At 35.3% G+C, this 16,584-nt stretch overlaps 1 protein-coding gene across 1 annotated transcript in view; it reads left to right on the top strand.

Moving 5' to 3' along the window:
• The first annotated feature begins 582 nt into the window (after positions 1 to 582).
• The window catches only part of Sbf (SET domain binding factor), a 66,998-nt gene continuing 50,996 nt past the window's right edge, over positions 583 to 16,584 (top strand). Inside the window, exons 1-3 of the mRNA XM_089711412.1 lie at positions 583 to 1,046; positions 12,728 to 12,813; positions 13,849 to 14,004. Of these exons, the coding sequence (XP_089567538.1) occupies positions 992 to 1,046; positions 12,728 to 12,813; positions 13,849 to 14,004 (297 nt within the window). The 5' untranslated portion in view covers positions 583 to 991. The remainder of the gene's footprint in view (positions 1,047 to 12,727; positions 12,814 to 13,848; positions 14,005 to 16,584) is intronic.

Here is a 16,584-nt window from a genome sequence, read left to right as displayed (position 1 = left end):
AGAAATTTTGAAAAATTTGCTGTAACTATACGTTAGAAGTTGGAATAAACAAGACATGTTATCAAATGATGTCATGATGAAGCAATAGATGCCTATTGCGTTATCTAAGAATTATAATTAATGTATTGGCACAGAATACATAATAGTAGCTAAACGCTACAGAACGGACACTCTCCGCCTCCCGCCAAAATTAAACTTACCTCACCCCCGCGCGATCAGACATAAAATGGGCCATATTTTTCTGCAAGGACGATACGCAACGAAGATTGACAACATTAATCAAATTGACTTAAGTAAAGTAATTTTATTATTTTGGATTTGTGATTATCGTTTTTCGTAGAAAATGGTTAGATATTGTGCTGTTTACGGATGTATTTCATCAGAAAAACGCGAATTTTTTTTTACGCTAGTCACAAATGTGCCAACCATAAAGCGTTAACACACACATTTGCAGTCTCTACAGTGTGACTGTCAAAACGATCATTTTGTATGGAGTGTCCGGGGTGTGGTATTGGTTAAAAATTTCTGATATTTGGTAGTTTTATCTTTTTCGAAATAAGTTGTTTCTAGCAACACTGACAGTTTTTAGAAATGTCGTGTGACGAAACAAGGGCTCGATAAGTTTACGGTGTTATCTACCGAGATCTTTACGTTGACCGCGATATTTTATAGTTTAAACCCTGAAATAGTGAAAATATTATTATAGAGTGGTGTAAAGATCGACGAGTGTGAATTTAAATATCTGTTTTTTGTATAACCTCATATCGATAGCTATGTTCCCTGTATTTGTAATAAAATTCGTCCGATCGCGATAAATGAAAGTGTTGTTTATATTCAACAAAATTCACGGTGCGTTACGCGTTGTGGGTGTGTGTGCGAAACAGTTTCGATCAATTATGTGATATAAATCAAACAATGTGTTTGAATTTGTGCGATATAATTATTCAGAAGTGTATTTGTGGTGTGATACGGATGGTGTGGTAGGCTTGCCATGTCCAGACTCGTCGACTACTTCGTGATTGTGGGCTTCGACCACGAAAAAGAAAGTAAGTTACATCTTCAAAATTTTGGGATGTTCTGTTAACATAAAAAAAAAATCCACTGTCAAGAGAACATAGGTATTAGGTACATCGTCTTTGCGCGATCTGTTTTTTCGCCAAATTGTCTACTTGAAAAGATATTTAGTTTTATGATATACAATATAACATAGTATCTATTTTGGCAGTAAATTAGATTAGTTGCATGAAAGTTATGTTGAGAAGCCTTCTATGACTCATATATGATTATTACACTGTATGATGTGTAATTTTGTGGACTATTGTTAAATAATGAGAGGGTTTTGGACTTTGTGCTGTATCCAACTGGATGATTAAATAGTTTATTGCACCACTATAAGCTCATATTTATTTATCAATAAAATATGAAATATCTATTATTACTAAGTACACCTGTACTGAATTATTAAGTCAATTCACATTTAAAATATTTCTATATTTTCTTGAAATTAACACCTATCATTCAAAAAAACTGTATAGAGTTAATGTGACATGAAATCCTTATTAGAATAATTATTAAAGAGGTATGATGAATATACCTTCTTATCCTGATCCGTTTGACAAAACAAATAAATTTACAGAGATAGAGCTATGAGACAAGATTATAGTGTAAAAGAGACATTTTATAAATAAAAGGAAGATATGTAGTACACATCTCTTCCAGCCTGAATTATTAAGATACAGATGAACAAAATATATAGTTGCACTAAAGCAGATTACAGAATACTCATCATCTACATACTCAAATAGATTATTCTGTCAATCAGATGTAAAATGCATACATTGCCTTGTAACCTACTTGCATTTTCTTTTCATACAATATTATCTGCCGTTCGCGGCTTTGCCTGCATTGTAAAGGCAAAACCATTATAGATACCATTTCTGTGGGATTCCTTAGAAAAACCTATCCTACCTACCCTTTGTATGCTGCAAACTATCTTTGTACCAAATTTCATCAAAATCAGTTCAGTGGCTTAGGCTTGATGGAGAGACAGACAGATAGACAGTTAGTTTTAAATTCAAAGTATTAGTAGGTATAATGTTATTTAAATATGTATGCACTAGCGACCCGCCCCGGCTTCGCACGGTGCAATGCTGATACTAAATAAACTACAGAAAAACGTTGTATATAAAAACATAGCGGCCCGCTCCGGCTTCGCACGGGTATAAAATAGATAGCCGGGCGGCCGGCCAGTACCGCCGCAAACGCTACGTCCCGCAATTTTTAAATCTGTAATATCTTCGAAAATATTCACTTAAATCATACGGTGTAAAGGGCCATATGGATCTATATTAAATGAACAATGTATTCAAGGTATTTAATTGGTTAAGGATTAATGCTGTATTGGTTAAAATCGCATCGAAAATTAGCCATTATTAGTCGTAAAAAGTAAATGACAAAAAAAAGGTATTGTGGGTTATCCATAAGAGATAGACATATACCATCGCGGACTTTTCTGTAGACCTTTTCAATGTGTATAATACTTAGTACATTATTTTGATAATACTCGTAGGGTTCAGCCTGCGTTTGCAATGTAAGCGGAAAAAATGTAATTTTTTACGACATCACATTAGAAACCTCAAAAATAACAGTACTTCTCCGCTATTTAATGGATGTTATTATACATATAAACCTTCCTCTTGAATCACTCTGTCTATTAAAAAAAACCGCATCAAAATCCGTTGCATAGTTTCAAAGATTTAAGCGTACAAAGGGACATAGGGACATAGGGACAGGGAAATCGACTTTGTTTTATACTATGTAGTGATGTCAAAGACCTATTAATTTTATTCTAGCTCAGTATTTGTATGGCAGTGTTTGAATTGTGGTCTAACTGATATAGCCTTGGGGCTGCCTCAATAGATCTCAAGATATTTTTTTTTTTTTTTTTTTTGTTCCTTCTTTTACTGCAATCTGTCTCCTTGGGGGACATTCAGCAGTATGCTGGTTGGTGCTTATAATGCTGGCGCGCACGGCATGTGACCTGTGTCACATCCTTATTGTTTCAACAGTATCTGTGTTTACTGTGATTGTACGAAGTCTTGGGGTATTTTGCGCTTTAAGCGTCGCGCATTGGACTGATTTGACATAAGTGACCGGGCCAGTGGATTTGGGTGTTGATCTATACGCTCTTTGTACGCTCTAGTATAGCGTACAATTTCTTGCTTTACAGTGGGCATGCGTAGGTCGCGATGTAATAGATCGTTAGGCACGAACCAGGGTGCATTGGTTATCATGCGTAGTGTTTTATTTTGAAACCTTTGGATGATTTCTATGTTTGAATGGGAGGCAGTTCCCCACAGTTGTATGCCATATGTCCAGATGGGCTTGAGTATAGCCTTGTATAAAATCATTTTATTTTCTAGGGACAGTTGCGACTTTCGTCCAATCAGCCAGAATAGTTTGCGCGTTTGGATGCCAAGTTGTTTCCTCTTGGTGAAGATATGTTTTTTCCAGGTAAGCCTTTTGTCCAAATGCAGCCCAAGGTATCTCACATGATCTGCCTGGGGGATAGCAATGTTGTTCAGCGTGACTGGAGGACAAGAGTCTCTTCGTAAGGTAAATGTTACGTTTACTGACTTTGTTTCATTCGCTTTTATCCGCCACTTTTTAAGCCAGAGGGATATCTCATTTAGGCCTTGTTGGAGTATTTCTGAGGCTATTTTTGGGTTGTTATGTGTAGCTAATAGAGCGGTATCATCAGCAAAAGTTCCAGTAACCAAAGATTCAGATGTCGGTAGATCCGCAGTGAAAAGAAGGTATAGTATGGGTCCAAGTACGCTGCCTTGCGGAACTCCTGCTTTTATAGGGCAAAGATCTGACAGTGCATCTCCTTGTTGCACTATGAAATGGCGCTGCTGGAGGAATGATTCTAATATTCTGTAGAGGTAGTCTGGTAGCCCGTTTTTTAGTTTGAATAGCAATCCTTCATGCCACACCCGGTCGAACGCTTGAGATATATCTAGGAATGCACTGGCGCAGTAGGATTTACTTTCTAATGATTCCATGATATGTTTTGTTAGTCTATGCACTTGGTCGATGGTAGCATGCTTACTGCGAAATCCAAACTGGTGATCGGGAATTAGCTCCTTTTCTTTGAGTATCGGCAGGATGCGTTGCAATAGCAGGGACTCGTATATCTTAGATGGAGTAGGTAGCAGGCTTATGGGCCTATATGATTTTGCTTCCTCAGGTTGTTTCTCTGGCTTCAGCAGCATTATGATTTGTGCGACCTTCCACTCCAAAGGAAAGAACTGCAGTCTTGTCATTGCATTAAATAATGACGTAAGGAAGATTATGCCAGATTCAGGTAGTTCTTTGAGTATACGATTTGTGATAAGGTCGTATCCTGGGGCCTTATTTGGGTCAGATTTTTTTATAGTCTGGGAAACCTCAGATTTGGTAAATTTAATAGACATATCCTGCGTACCTTTTGGACTGCTTAAGCGGTTAGTAATTTCTGCTGCATCTTCTGGTGTGCCGTCATATGGGTGAGGAGTGAATACAATTGAGAGATGTTCCGAAAAGGTTTTGGCTTTCTCTTCGTCCGTCCGTGCCCATGTACCATCTAATTTTCTTATAGGATGCGATACATTAATGGGCCGTTTTAGTTTCCGGGTGGCTTTCCATAAAGAATAATCCGAGGAAACAGTGGCATCCAGGCCGGTGAGGTAGTTGTGGAAACCATCATTTCTATCTTTCTCCAAAGTACGCTTCAGTTGTCTGGTAGCGTGATTGAGCTGTTTTTTTGCAATGGGGTCTCTGGTTGTTTGCCAGCGTTTTCGTAGTCTCCTTTTATTAATTATTTTTTCAAATATATGTTTTGCTACATGGGTATCCTGATTTCTAGATGGTAGAGGTGGGGTCGATGACCAAGCTGCATTTTGCACACACTTGGTGAAGTAAAGCACCGCTTCTGTTATATCCTCCTTCGATTTTAGACGAACTGATTCTTGGAATGCTTGATCTGTGAGTTCCCTGAATAGTGACCAGTCAGTTCTATTGTTATGCAGAACGCATTTCCTGATGCATTCTTTAGGGGTTGTACGCAATTCTACAATGATCGGAGAGTGATCGGAAGATAGGTCCCAGCAACTCTCACACGATATGATGTTCTTTGCAATTCCCTGGCTGACACAAAAGTCTATAACGTCTGGGATTTTTCTCTTATCAGTTGGCCAGTAGGTCGGTTGACCAGACGATACCACATTCATATTTAGTTTTTTAATGCATTTGAGCAGCTCTCGTCCTCTAGGAAGGATAAGCCTGGAGCCCCAAAGCGAATGCTTGGCATTAAAGTCACCTCCTGCAATGAATCTGCCACCAAGTGATTGAAAGAAGTTGCTGAACTCCGCTTCTTTAATAGTAAATCTAGGTGGTACTGTCCACGATATGAGGGAGGGACGATATTGTGATGTCACTAGTCCAGTCTGTGATCACAACGTTTGTTGCCTGGATGTAGTTTTTGCAGTAATCTTGCAGTACATGGTGCTTGATGTTTGACCTAATAAGAATGGCCGATCCTCCATGAGCTTTATTGTCTGGATGGTTAGTATGGTACATATTGTATCCGGGTAGCCTAAAGTGGCTTTTGGACGTGAAGTGGGTTTCTGAGATTAATAAAACATCTATGTGATGTATTTTTACAAATATTTTTAACTCTTCCGAGTGGTTTGATAAGCCATTGGCATTCCATACACATAGTTTTAATGCTGTGAATGTGATGACATTTTTGAAATTAAATTGGTTAGCGTTTGGGTCATAATTAACATTTGGTTCATCAGGTTAACAAGTGTTTCCGTAATGGTTTTGAGTTCGCTAGTTTCTGAAGTTTGTGTCATTGGTTGTTTGGTGGCTTCTTTTGTGGCTTCAGCATACGATTTTCTGTTAAGTGACGTTTTGTTTGTAGGTTCTTGTTCCTTTCTGGTGTGGCCAGGATTTTTCCTGACTCTGGTGATGGGAGCGGGATATCGCACTTTCAGCAGCTCTTTGTAGACTGTGCAGCCTTTGTAGTTAGCTGGATGATTTCCCTCGCAAAGGATACATTTGACCTCTTTAGATCTTTCTTTACGTAGGCAGGCTGACGTGTGATGCGATCCTGCACATTTGACGCATCTGGGCTTCCTGTTGCAAAACTTTTGTGTGTGGTTGTAATCTTGGCAATTAGTGCATTGCGGTATTACTCGCCTTGGTCTGGGTGCCTCAAATGAAATGCGACAGTGTAGTAAGTATTTAACGTTGTATATGTCTTTGTTATTTTCGCGAGGTTCTAGTTCAATGTTCCACATTGATAACGCTTGTTTTGTTTTAGAGTTTTGGATGTTCCATACATTTACTACTTTATGGTGAAGCTCTTCAATGGCTATCTTTATATCCTCTTTGTCTGTAGATGGATGTAGGTTCTTTAGCACAACTCTAAAGCTGCGGTCTTGTTTTGGCTGGTAACTATAAAATTCTGTGTCTTTCGCTTTAAGTTCTTTATAAATGGTCGAATATGCCTCAGCCGATTTTGGTTGTATTTTAACTCTATCACCTCGTAATACTTTTATTTCATAGTCTTCTTTTGCTACGTCTTCTAATAATTTCATTAAGGGTTGTATATTTTTAACTCCGTCGATAAATAGTGGAGGAGGTCTTATGGGCTTTGGTGCTTGGGTTTCAGATTTGTCTGCTTGTTCTATATCGTCAAGCGCTTTGAATCTATTAGATGTTGGTACTGCTGGTGTTGCTAGCCAGTAATTTAGTTTTGCTTGCTGCTTTAATTTAGTTTTGCTTGCTGTTTACAGAAAATGTAGGCAACACATGGTTACGTAAAAATCTTTTAATTGGAAACTCATCAATCCTCATTTAGAGCATATGACATCATGAAATTGATAAAATCTATTTAACTAGTACAAATATTAAAGAAGATGGATACATTTAGAAGTCATTAGTTAAGAGTCTTAACTAATGACTTCTAAATGTATCCATCTTAACTTAAGATATCTTAGTCTTAACTTAAGACTATTAGAGGACATTAAATGGGTGATCTATTTTATAGTACTCATGGTAGTTATGAGACGACATTCAAAGTACACTAAACAGAGATGTTTACAAAAATTTGCATGAAAACTTAATTGTGTTATTTGATTAACTAATAACTATGCAGGCAGTAGCTTGTATTTACGTTACTGAATCATTATTTTCCTATGTGTATGTATTATCAAGGTAGTGCCTCAAAGCAAGTTGTTAATCATTAGAATTATAAAAATGAAAATGATTAGCATTGAAGAGGATTAAACAAATTTGATCCTTTGCAAAAGTAGTAAAGCATCCATCCATTTTAAAGCTGAAATTAGAAATATAATTTGACGATGCGTTTGGCGCAGTGGTAAAATAACTGCCTAATGAGCCGACGGTCCCGGGTTCGATCCCCGGTCAGGGCAAATATTTGTGTGATGAACTCAATTATTTGTTCTTGGGTCTGGGTGTTATTATCTACATATGTATTTATTAAATATTATATTTATCGTCGCCTAGTACCCACAACACAAGCCTTAATTGAGCTTACTGTGGGACTAGGTCGATTTGAGTAATAATGTCCTATAATATTTATTTATTATAATACCCATTACAAGTCTTATTGAAAATTTTAATATAACATTCACTCATAAATAAAGTTACATTATGTGGGAGTAGACAGCTACAAGTTACCTATATATATATTTTCTCAATCAGCAAATGTGTTGTGGTTTGACTCTCATGTTACATGTTTGCTTGTATATACAGGGTGTAATCGTTAAGTGTGCACATGCGATTATTCCGTAACTATTGCAGATATCAAAAAACTTTAAACTGATATCGAAAGTACTTAACCTAATTAGTAAAATGGCCATAATGAATTTTTTAAAAATAAAACGAGAAATATCCAAAAATGTTACATTAAACGCTCCCATACATTTTATTTCCCATACATTTTGTATTCATAGCAGATTTTCGAAGTGATGTCCTCATTGTGCAATACAATGAGGAGCTCTATTTACAGTTTCTAAATGAACGTCCCTTCAAAGTTGCGAAGTAATTAAAGCAGAAAACCAAAAAAAGAAAGAAAAAGCTAAAATCTTTCATATTAAATGTACTGGTTGATCCAAAAGTAATGATAATTGGGTATTTCCTGTGCACATAAAAATATAAAATAAATGTTTTTTGCTTGCTCATGTACACACTAAGTTATCACATAAAAATTATATCAACAGGCCACGTTTCCAAGTATTTACATTAATTTGAATGTGAACCGTGCGTGCCAGAATGTTTCCCGACGAAAAGAAGAAACAACGATTCGACATTTAGAGGGTGAATTTCTAAATTTTTTATGAGATCAGGATAATTTTTTTGTCACGATTTGTGATCGTTACCGTTACCCGGGTTCACCATGTTTATGCTGAAACCAAGAAACAATCAATGGCCTGCGATGGGAGCTTCCAAAGTGACCATGAAGAAATTCAAAGTGAAAATTAGTGGGATAGATTAAAGCGGTAGTTTTTTTGGAATGCTGAAGGAATAATTATGGTGGAATATTTTAAGAAGGTAGCCACTATATTGGGCTCTTACTACACAGACCAAATTAAAAGATTGCGGTAGGTTAGTAAGGAAAAGAGAATGGTAAAATGCGGGCTTGAATACTGTTTCACCCAGACAATGCACCAGATCACAAAGCGTCAGTTGCAATGGCTGCCAATCAAAAATCGGCATTTCAAATGCACCCACCCTGCACCTGCACCCACACTGTTTGTTAGATCTAGCTCCTAGTTATTTCTATCCCTTTCCTCGGCACAAGAAACACCGTCTTAGCAAGAAATTTTAAGACGACAGCGAAGTGATGGTCGCAGTAGAGGGGTTTTTGTGGATGAAGTCAGTTTTTTTTTTTAATTTTAGGAAAAAAAATATCGAAGTATATTATCTAGTTAGAAGACTATCTGGAGAAATACATAATTATTTCAAATGTAATGACCTTGTGTAATATTGATTATCATTACTTTTGGATCAACCCATGTAGGTACATGGGATATTCGTATCTCATACTAAATGTATGGGAGGGTTTCAAGTTAATATTTTAGATATTTCTCGTTTTATTTTTAAAAATTTATTATGGCCATTTTATTCATTAGGTTAAGTACTTTCGATATCAGTTTAAAGTTTTTTGATATCTGTAATAGTTACGGAATAATCGCCTGTGCACACTTAACGATTACACCCTGTATATACATTATACAGTGTAGAAGCAATTGCTTGATTAATCTTCTTAATGAATCATCTTTTTGAAATGCTAACATATATAAAAGAAAGCATGTTAGTTACCTACTTACTTTGTAATTCACACTAAAACGAATCCAGGTAAAGATGAGACCAAGTTATGTCAGTGTATCTTACATTTTATAAATAATTTCATTTAAAATCTATGTTGATAGATACAAAGATTTTCCTTGCTATATTGTAGCCACATGGGCGTAACAAAGTGTTACGCATTCCTGCAAATAATAAAATTGATGTATTATAGATATATATATATATATAGATATATTAAGTTCATTAACAAATAAATACACAGTTTAACTATTTCGTTTGGGTAGTGACTGGACTTTCACTGGCATATTATAACTTACCTAAGATAACGAAGCACTTGACTCTTTTTATAATAGAGTGCGTTTTCCCGCATAGTTTCGTATTTTACTGGGTACTAGTCTCGTGAGTTAATAAAATATAAATAATCGAACAATATTTAAAGGGAACCATGTTTACCAACAAGTGCTAGACACGAAGTAAACGATAAGATAACGCGATAATGAATCACCCGTGTTTACATTGTCGTGTGACTGACCTCTAAGGTCAGGTAAAAAGTGCGTACATTTCCCGCGTTAATTTGTCGATGTTGATGTCGCGTATCGTTATGCAATCTGTGGCGCGGCTTGTTTACATTTTACAGCTTGTTCGGTTGTTGTAAAGATTGGGAATAATTTTAAATTCTAAAAAAAAATGTGGATTGGTGTGGAATTGTGGATGATTAGACATTAAATATTAAATATGACGGCAAGGACCTACTACCTAATTACCTAATTTAGTCTACCTACCTGTCCTACCTTCAAACACGAAGGGAAAATTGATACGTCATACCTACCTATTAACTATTCTGTGTTCATACCTACCAAGTAAAATATTTTTTTAGATTTTATTAGCCTTCCATTTAATTAATTTATAATTCCTGTTTGCAAGAGATCAATCATGCAATGAAAACACGCATCAAAATCATTGTAATTAGACTTGTATTTAGATTATAACCGGTAAGTAAATAGTTCACCTGCAGCTATAATTGTAGAAAGACGAAGGAACACCTGCGTACGGCCTCGTAAATTGTACCAGTCGTTAGATAGTTTGGTGGTTGGCCTTCCAGTTGTTTAGGCGTGGCGTACTAGCGGCGATCGCCATGAATTAAACTATTGAGTTTCGAATACATGGGAAACATTTGTTGAGAAACAGCTGATCAACAATGTTGCGGGAGATTTTTATTAAAAATGTTAATGCTCCTCGGGTGAAAATATTTTATGATGCGTTATCAATCCTGCAATACGTAGCCTTGCTCGGAACATGTTGACAGCAACTCCTCAGTTGCTTCAACTTTGTTGCAAATCAAATGTTTATTTATACATCTATACATCTATACAAATGTTATAAAGAGGAAAGGTTTGATTTTTTGTTTGTTTGTTTGTTTGTATGAATTGAATAGGCTCCGAAACTACTTGGCAGATTTGAAAAATTCTTTCACTGTTGGAAAGCTACATCATTTCTGAGTGACATAGGCTAGGTTTTATCCCGGAAATCCCACGGGAACGGGAACTATGCGGGTTTTTTTTTGAAAACGCGGGCGAAGCCGCAGGCGGAAAGCTAGTCATGAATACAGGGCAATGAGAAACATGGTGATGAATGAATATGTATCAAATTAAAGCCATAAACGTATACCTAGGTAAATATTCATTTGATAGAGGAAGTTGCAATCCGTATGTTTGGCTATAACGTTTTGTAATAAGTATCGTAATTAAATATTACGAGTGACGTAATTTATGAGTTTAATGAACTTTAATATACTCCACTCCACAAGATTGATTATTTCGTCGTTTAAATATGTAGTTTAAAATTAGCAGGAAGCTTAATATTTTTAATCATTTATCCATGTAATGAGTGGTTGCGAAGTTTGTTTATTCAATTAAATTTGATCATGATAACTTTTTGCTAGCAATGTTACTAAACAGAAATCGCTGTTAACGAAAGGAACTGAATGTTATTTTAATGTTAACACGTGAGGTTAACAAGTACTAACTAGTTAGACATCAATTAGCCTGGTGCGAATTTGGACGTGATTATAAAGTTTTAATGTCATGGTCAGAAATACGTACTATTATAATACATAATATGTTCTAGGTATAATGAATTTCCATTCCCTATTTCCATTAGTTGCGCTTTTCACGCATAACTTATTGCACGAATTTAAACATATTTTTTTTTAAGTTATCTAAGTAATAGAAAGAAGTAATTTACTTTATAGACAGTTCTTGCGTTATTTCAGTAAAGTGTAACTGAAATAAAGTCGTACCATTGAAGTCCGTTCAGTCGATCTTGGTGTAAATAGTAACACAGATTTTTAAGTAAGCTCCGACTCTACTTATTTTATTTACTTATTTCAACTTTATCGATAAAATTTTAATATGATGACATTTTGATTCGAAATAATAAAGGAAAGGAGCTATGTGTAAGCCATGCACGTACAAACATTCAACGGAATTTCAGTATAATATAGATATGATTGGAATATGTAATGAAGGTATTGAATAGGTATTTTTATTAAATTCAAACTAAGTACATAAGGAAGTACATTTAATCGATACCTTTATGTGTCCTTGTTTTTTTGGTTTATCGATATAGTTTTCTAATTGCTTGTGATGTTAAACTTGTTAATAGCACTAATAGTCTGCAATTCTACAGTTTGAGTAAATGATTGTTTCATACCTCTACAGTGATACAGTCTACAACTTTAATCGGCTTTTCACAAGATTCTCTTTGATCAGTAATTGGATTAGTATAAAAAATAAGGTACCAATAGAGACAAAAATAGTTAATTCTGAGTTGGTGAAAAATAGACACACTCATCTAACCCACTCGAAAATATAATTGTCACTGCAGGGGCGTTAGTTTCTATTGAATGTCAAGGTCGCGACCTTACGTACTTTGCACTATGACTTTATATGCTCATTAGCAAGCCTCTAGCTATTTTAATTATGTTAACATGCGATGCGGGAACGCGTTGAGTGAAGTTTTTAATATTAGCTTCGTTGTGGTTTGGAGGTGTGGATTATGTCGTTGAGTGGTCTTGATGAGTAGGTGCTTCTATCATGTATGTTACTAGCTGTTGTTTGACACGGCTTCGACTGAGATAAGGCGAGATAAAAAGTAGACTGTATGTTACTCGATACAATTCTTTCACCACCTACATCAGCCTTGAGTGATATAGGCAATATTTATTTTTATCGAGCAGAACCAGGCTGGGAAACTAGTGAAATATAAAACTAAAAGTAATTAAAGTATGAAAGATTACTCATTAGGTAGTTCTAAGTATGTATCATTAATAAATTTCTTGTTTCAGGGGGCGGTCTGAGCAACGGCATCATCCTCCAACGATTTCCGGAAACCAACTGGGACGACACACCCTTCCACGACGGTATAGAATGGGTATGTGTGTGACAAATTATAAATTAATGGAATATACGCATACATTGTCTTTTGATTAACTATTATTTATTCTTAATGCAAGTGTAAAGCAGTTGTCTGCGTTTATTGTATAGAATTTATATAATACATAATGTGAAATTAGAACTGAAAAGAGCTATACCAACGAAAATATCGAGTAGATAAACAAGCCCCTGTGTTCTAGATACGAATTGAAATTATTATAACCTACGTGAAATTTTATGTGAAGCAACTTTGTAGTTAAGAACAACGAAATATATAACAAATGAATGTGTGTCTTAATTGAAATATTAATGTGTCAACACAACATGCTCAACCCAAGCATTTATTCACGCCTTATATTTCGAGGTAGTAGGTAATAAAAGTTTAAAAGCGCCAAGTCTGTTCTACCCTCGATTTCGCGAACACTGTCATTAAGCTTTGACGACTCCCAGCGCTTTACTGAAAGCATAAAAGTAAATGTCGCCTTCGCTCAAATGATTCCAATTTCACATAAAATGCATTCTATAGACTTTAAGATTTAATGATGGTCGGTAAAAGCACGACAGTACTTTAAAAATTACTTAGAATACGGTCAGAGTACATGCTATACTCACCATGGTTATTCTTGGAACTATTGGTCCATCAACGTTATAGCTAGAAGGATCGAGAAGTGTCGATTGACGAGAGATAAAAATATCAAATAATGGCTATTGAATCTCTGCTCAAAAATATCGTGCTGAAATATGGACGATCTAAAGTAATAACAAGATTTGCATGGTTAAATTTTTGTTCTTCTAAACCTCAGTTTTTAGGCAAAGTCGATTGTTTTATCTAGAATGTTAATAGAATTTGTAAATCTATAAATGAATGAATTAATGAAAACTCTTCTTGCACGATACAGAAGATGGTCCATTTCTTATATAAGTGACTGCAGGACTTTGCCTAAAGTCTCCTTGACTTTTGTTTGCATTCGTATTTATTAACAAGTACATGAAATACTTTCAACAGAATCTCTATCCTGTACTATCTTTCCAGTTCTGTCAGCCGCAAGGATGGGCGCTGTCCACGGAGCGGACGGAGCCACGCTTCTACGTGTCCGTGCTGACGGACGTGGACGCGAACCGGCACTACTGCGCGTGCCTCTGCTTCAACGAGACGGTCGCCATCACGCCCACAAAGCCGGCAGACGAGGTTGGTGGTTGATGGTCGATTGGTTGGGGATGGAAGATAGGTGTTTGATCTTGATGCTGTCAGTCGATGGGTGTAACTGGTACCCTATTGGACACTTTATGACGTGTATTTCAAAATTTTGGCATTTTGCTGCTACATAAGATAAACAGAACATGCGTTTCATAGTGTTTTAACGAGACACGCAGTTTGACTTTAACTATGATGAATTGTTTAGTTGACAATTATTTATGAAATTCGGGGTGGTTCGTGTTTAATACGGTTATGGAAACGAAATTTTGCTAAGACTATTTATAGGCTGCTTGGACGTAATTTCGTAAAATCAGAACCACAGTAACATTAGTTTAATTTAGTTAAACACCATAATGACTTGCGCTATCTTGAATTGAACGATGACATTAAATTTTGTTACATCATTCTGAGCATGCAGCTATATCAAAATCAACTATACTAATTGGGTAATATTTTCCATTAACCAATGAAAACTTTCAAGATTTATAAACATAGTGATATAATATTTTCTTACTTCGTCGTAGTTAATCAAGTGCGGTGTTTCGTCATGTTTAATGTATTGGGTTATTAGGAGAAGGATGTTGGGCAAGTGATCTAATCGAATTGCTTTCTGAACTTAGAGAGAAAAAAAAAGATAAAGATTAACTATTCGGTTAGTGATGTTTATATGTATGTATAATGTATATACTTTTGGTGTTAGGATATATAAACATGGTTAGCGTTTTCTCAAGTAATATCAGCGTGTAGTGTATTTTATGTGTTGGTATAATTTTAGAATAATATTTTAACTTATAGTGAGTACACTCAAATTGCATTAAATAATACATCATTGGTATAATATGTATGAATAAGTAATGAGTAATTCCTTGTAACGGATTTTTAGAAATTATAATAGTTATTTAGAACCTGAAGTAAAATAAAATAGCGGCTTAATCCTTGTTATGATTAATTAGATTCATGTTTTCTGTGATGTTTTCTACAATGAGCGCGTTACCTAATAATAATTATAATTAGATACAACTTGCATTTTCGCGTATCGATTTTATATGACCTAGTTGATTGGCTGATTATTATTTAAATGTATCGTGAATGATGCGAGCTCTGTTTAATTAATGTGTCGATTATATTGGTACCTACTTGTACCGATAAATGTGTTGCTTTTTCATTTCAGTAAAGTATTACTAAAATAATCATTTTCAACGATTGATGACCTTCGAAATTTGTTACGGACGTGTATATAAGGAAACTCTTATATTAATTTAATTCCTGCTTATAACTACATACTTCCATTCTATACTTTTGTCAACATTGAAATAATATGTGTTTTGGAAAGGACAGGAAGGATTTTTGTATCGTTGCAAAATGTGGAGAAAAAGTACTGACGTAGGTAAATGCAACGATAGGCATTTAGTATTTTTACTGAATATGTATAGCAATTATGAGATGTATATTGTAGCCTGTAGGTACATACTTAAAAATTAGTTGTCAACATAATTTTCTCTTATCGTAGAAGAATTTGTTAGGTAGTTTAGGACTTCCTCTAATAAACAAATAGTCGCAACAATCATTCAATATTTACAGCATTGCATAAACACAGTTCGCTTTGTTATATTTCATAATAAACATTTGACATTGTAACACTATAGTGTAATGTAGAACGGGAGTGTCCGAGAGGAATCTGTGCTAATGGTACCGTATCCGGTGATAATGTCCACGGAAATAACGTGATGTGGTGTTTTCATGCTTTTTACTCGAATGAAATATTGGAAAAATGCTTAAGGCGTCGATGGAAGTTATGGAATAAGATAATTCTGTAAATTTATTTTTTGAATATGCTACTCTATCTGATGAATATATCCTCTTAAAATACTTATAGAAAATAGACTCGACTGGACCCAATTTATACAAAATGTTACACGTAGGACGACAAGAACGGGATTTTTATTACCTAGTTTAGTCAAGTTCTTATATAGTTTCGATTTTCACTACAGGCAAACGAGAGTTGGTCGTTTTTTAGACAACATTCTCAATCCATATTTTTATGAATATGAGAATCTTCATTAAACAGTAACGGCTTTCGTTATGAATATTGTATCATCTCTAAAATGGCTATTCCAGCACGTAGCGCATGTTAAAGTTGACACTAGATTAAGTAGAACAAGCGGTAGGATTACTTGGGATATTTTGCTGTTTGTGCCTCGCTACCTGCTGCCTATATAACTCTTTATAACTCGCATACCCGACCCCGCCTATGGGGATTAATACATCTTAATCCCTAAGCGGGAAGGCTCTTTTGCGCCCTTGGTTGGGAACATAAAGAACGTATAACACTTATAAAGTTATAATGCATGTGCTTTGAAATATTGCATTTGATGTTGAGATATGTATTGATCTTTAACAGGTGTTCGGTTACTTGGTTTGATGTTAGAGGTTAACAGACAGGCATTTATTGTTTTTTGCATTTAAAAGCTTTCCATACCTGTACATAGAAGAAAAATACCTACTTAGTAATATACTTTTATCTTAATTAAAAGAAATAGAAAATATGGGTCAAGGTTTAAATTTCTGCTA

Source organism: Colias philodice, chromosome 26 (genome assembly GCF_061535455.1).
Source record: "Colias philodice isolate Cphi_HAF_F1 chromosome 26, ilColPhil1 Martin Lab GWU primary, whole genome shotgun sequence".
NCBI lineage: Eukaryota > Metazoa > Arthropoda > Insecta > Lepidoptera > Pieridae > Colias > Colias philodice.
Note: the sequence above shows the minus strand (reverse complement) of the source record. Positions and strands in the feature narration are given on the sequence as shown.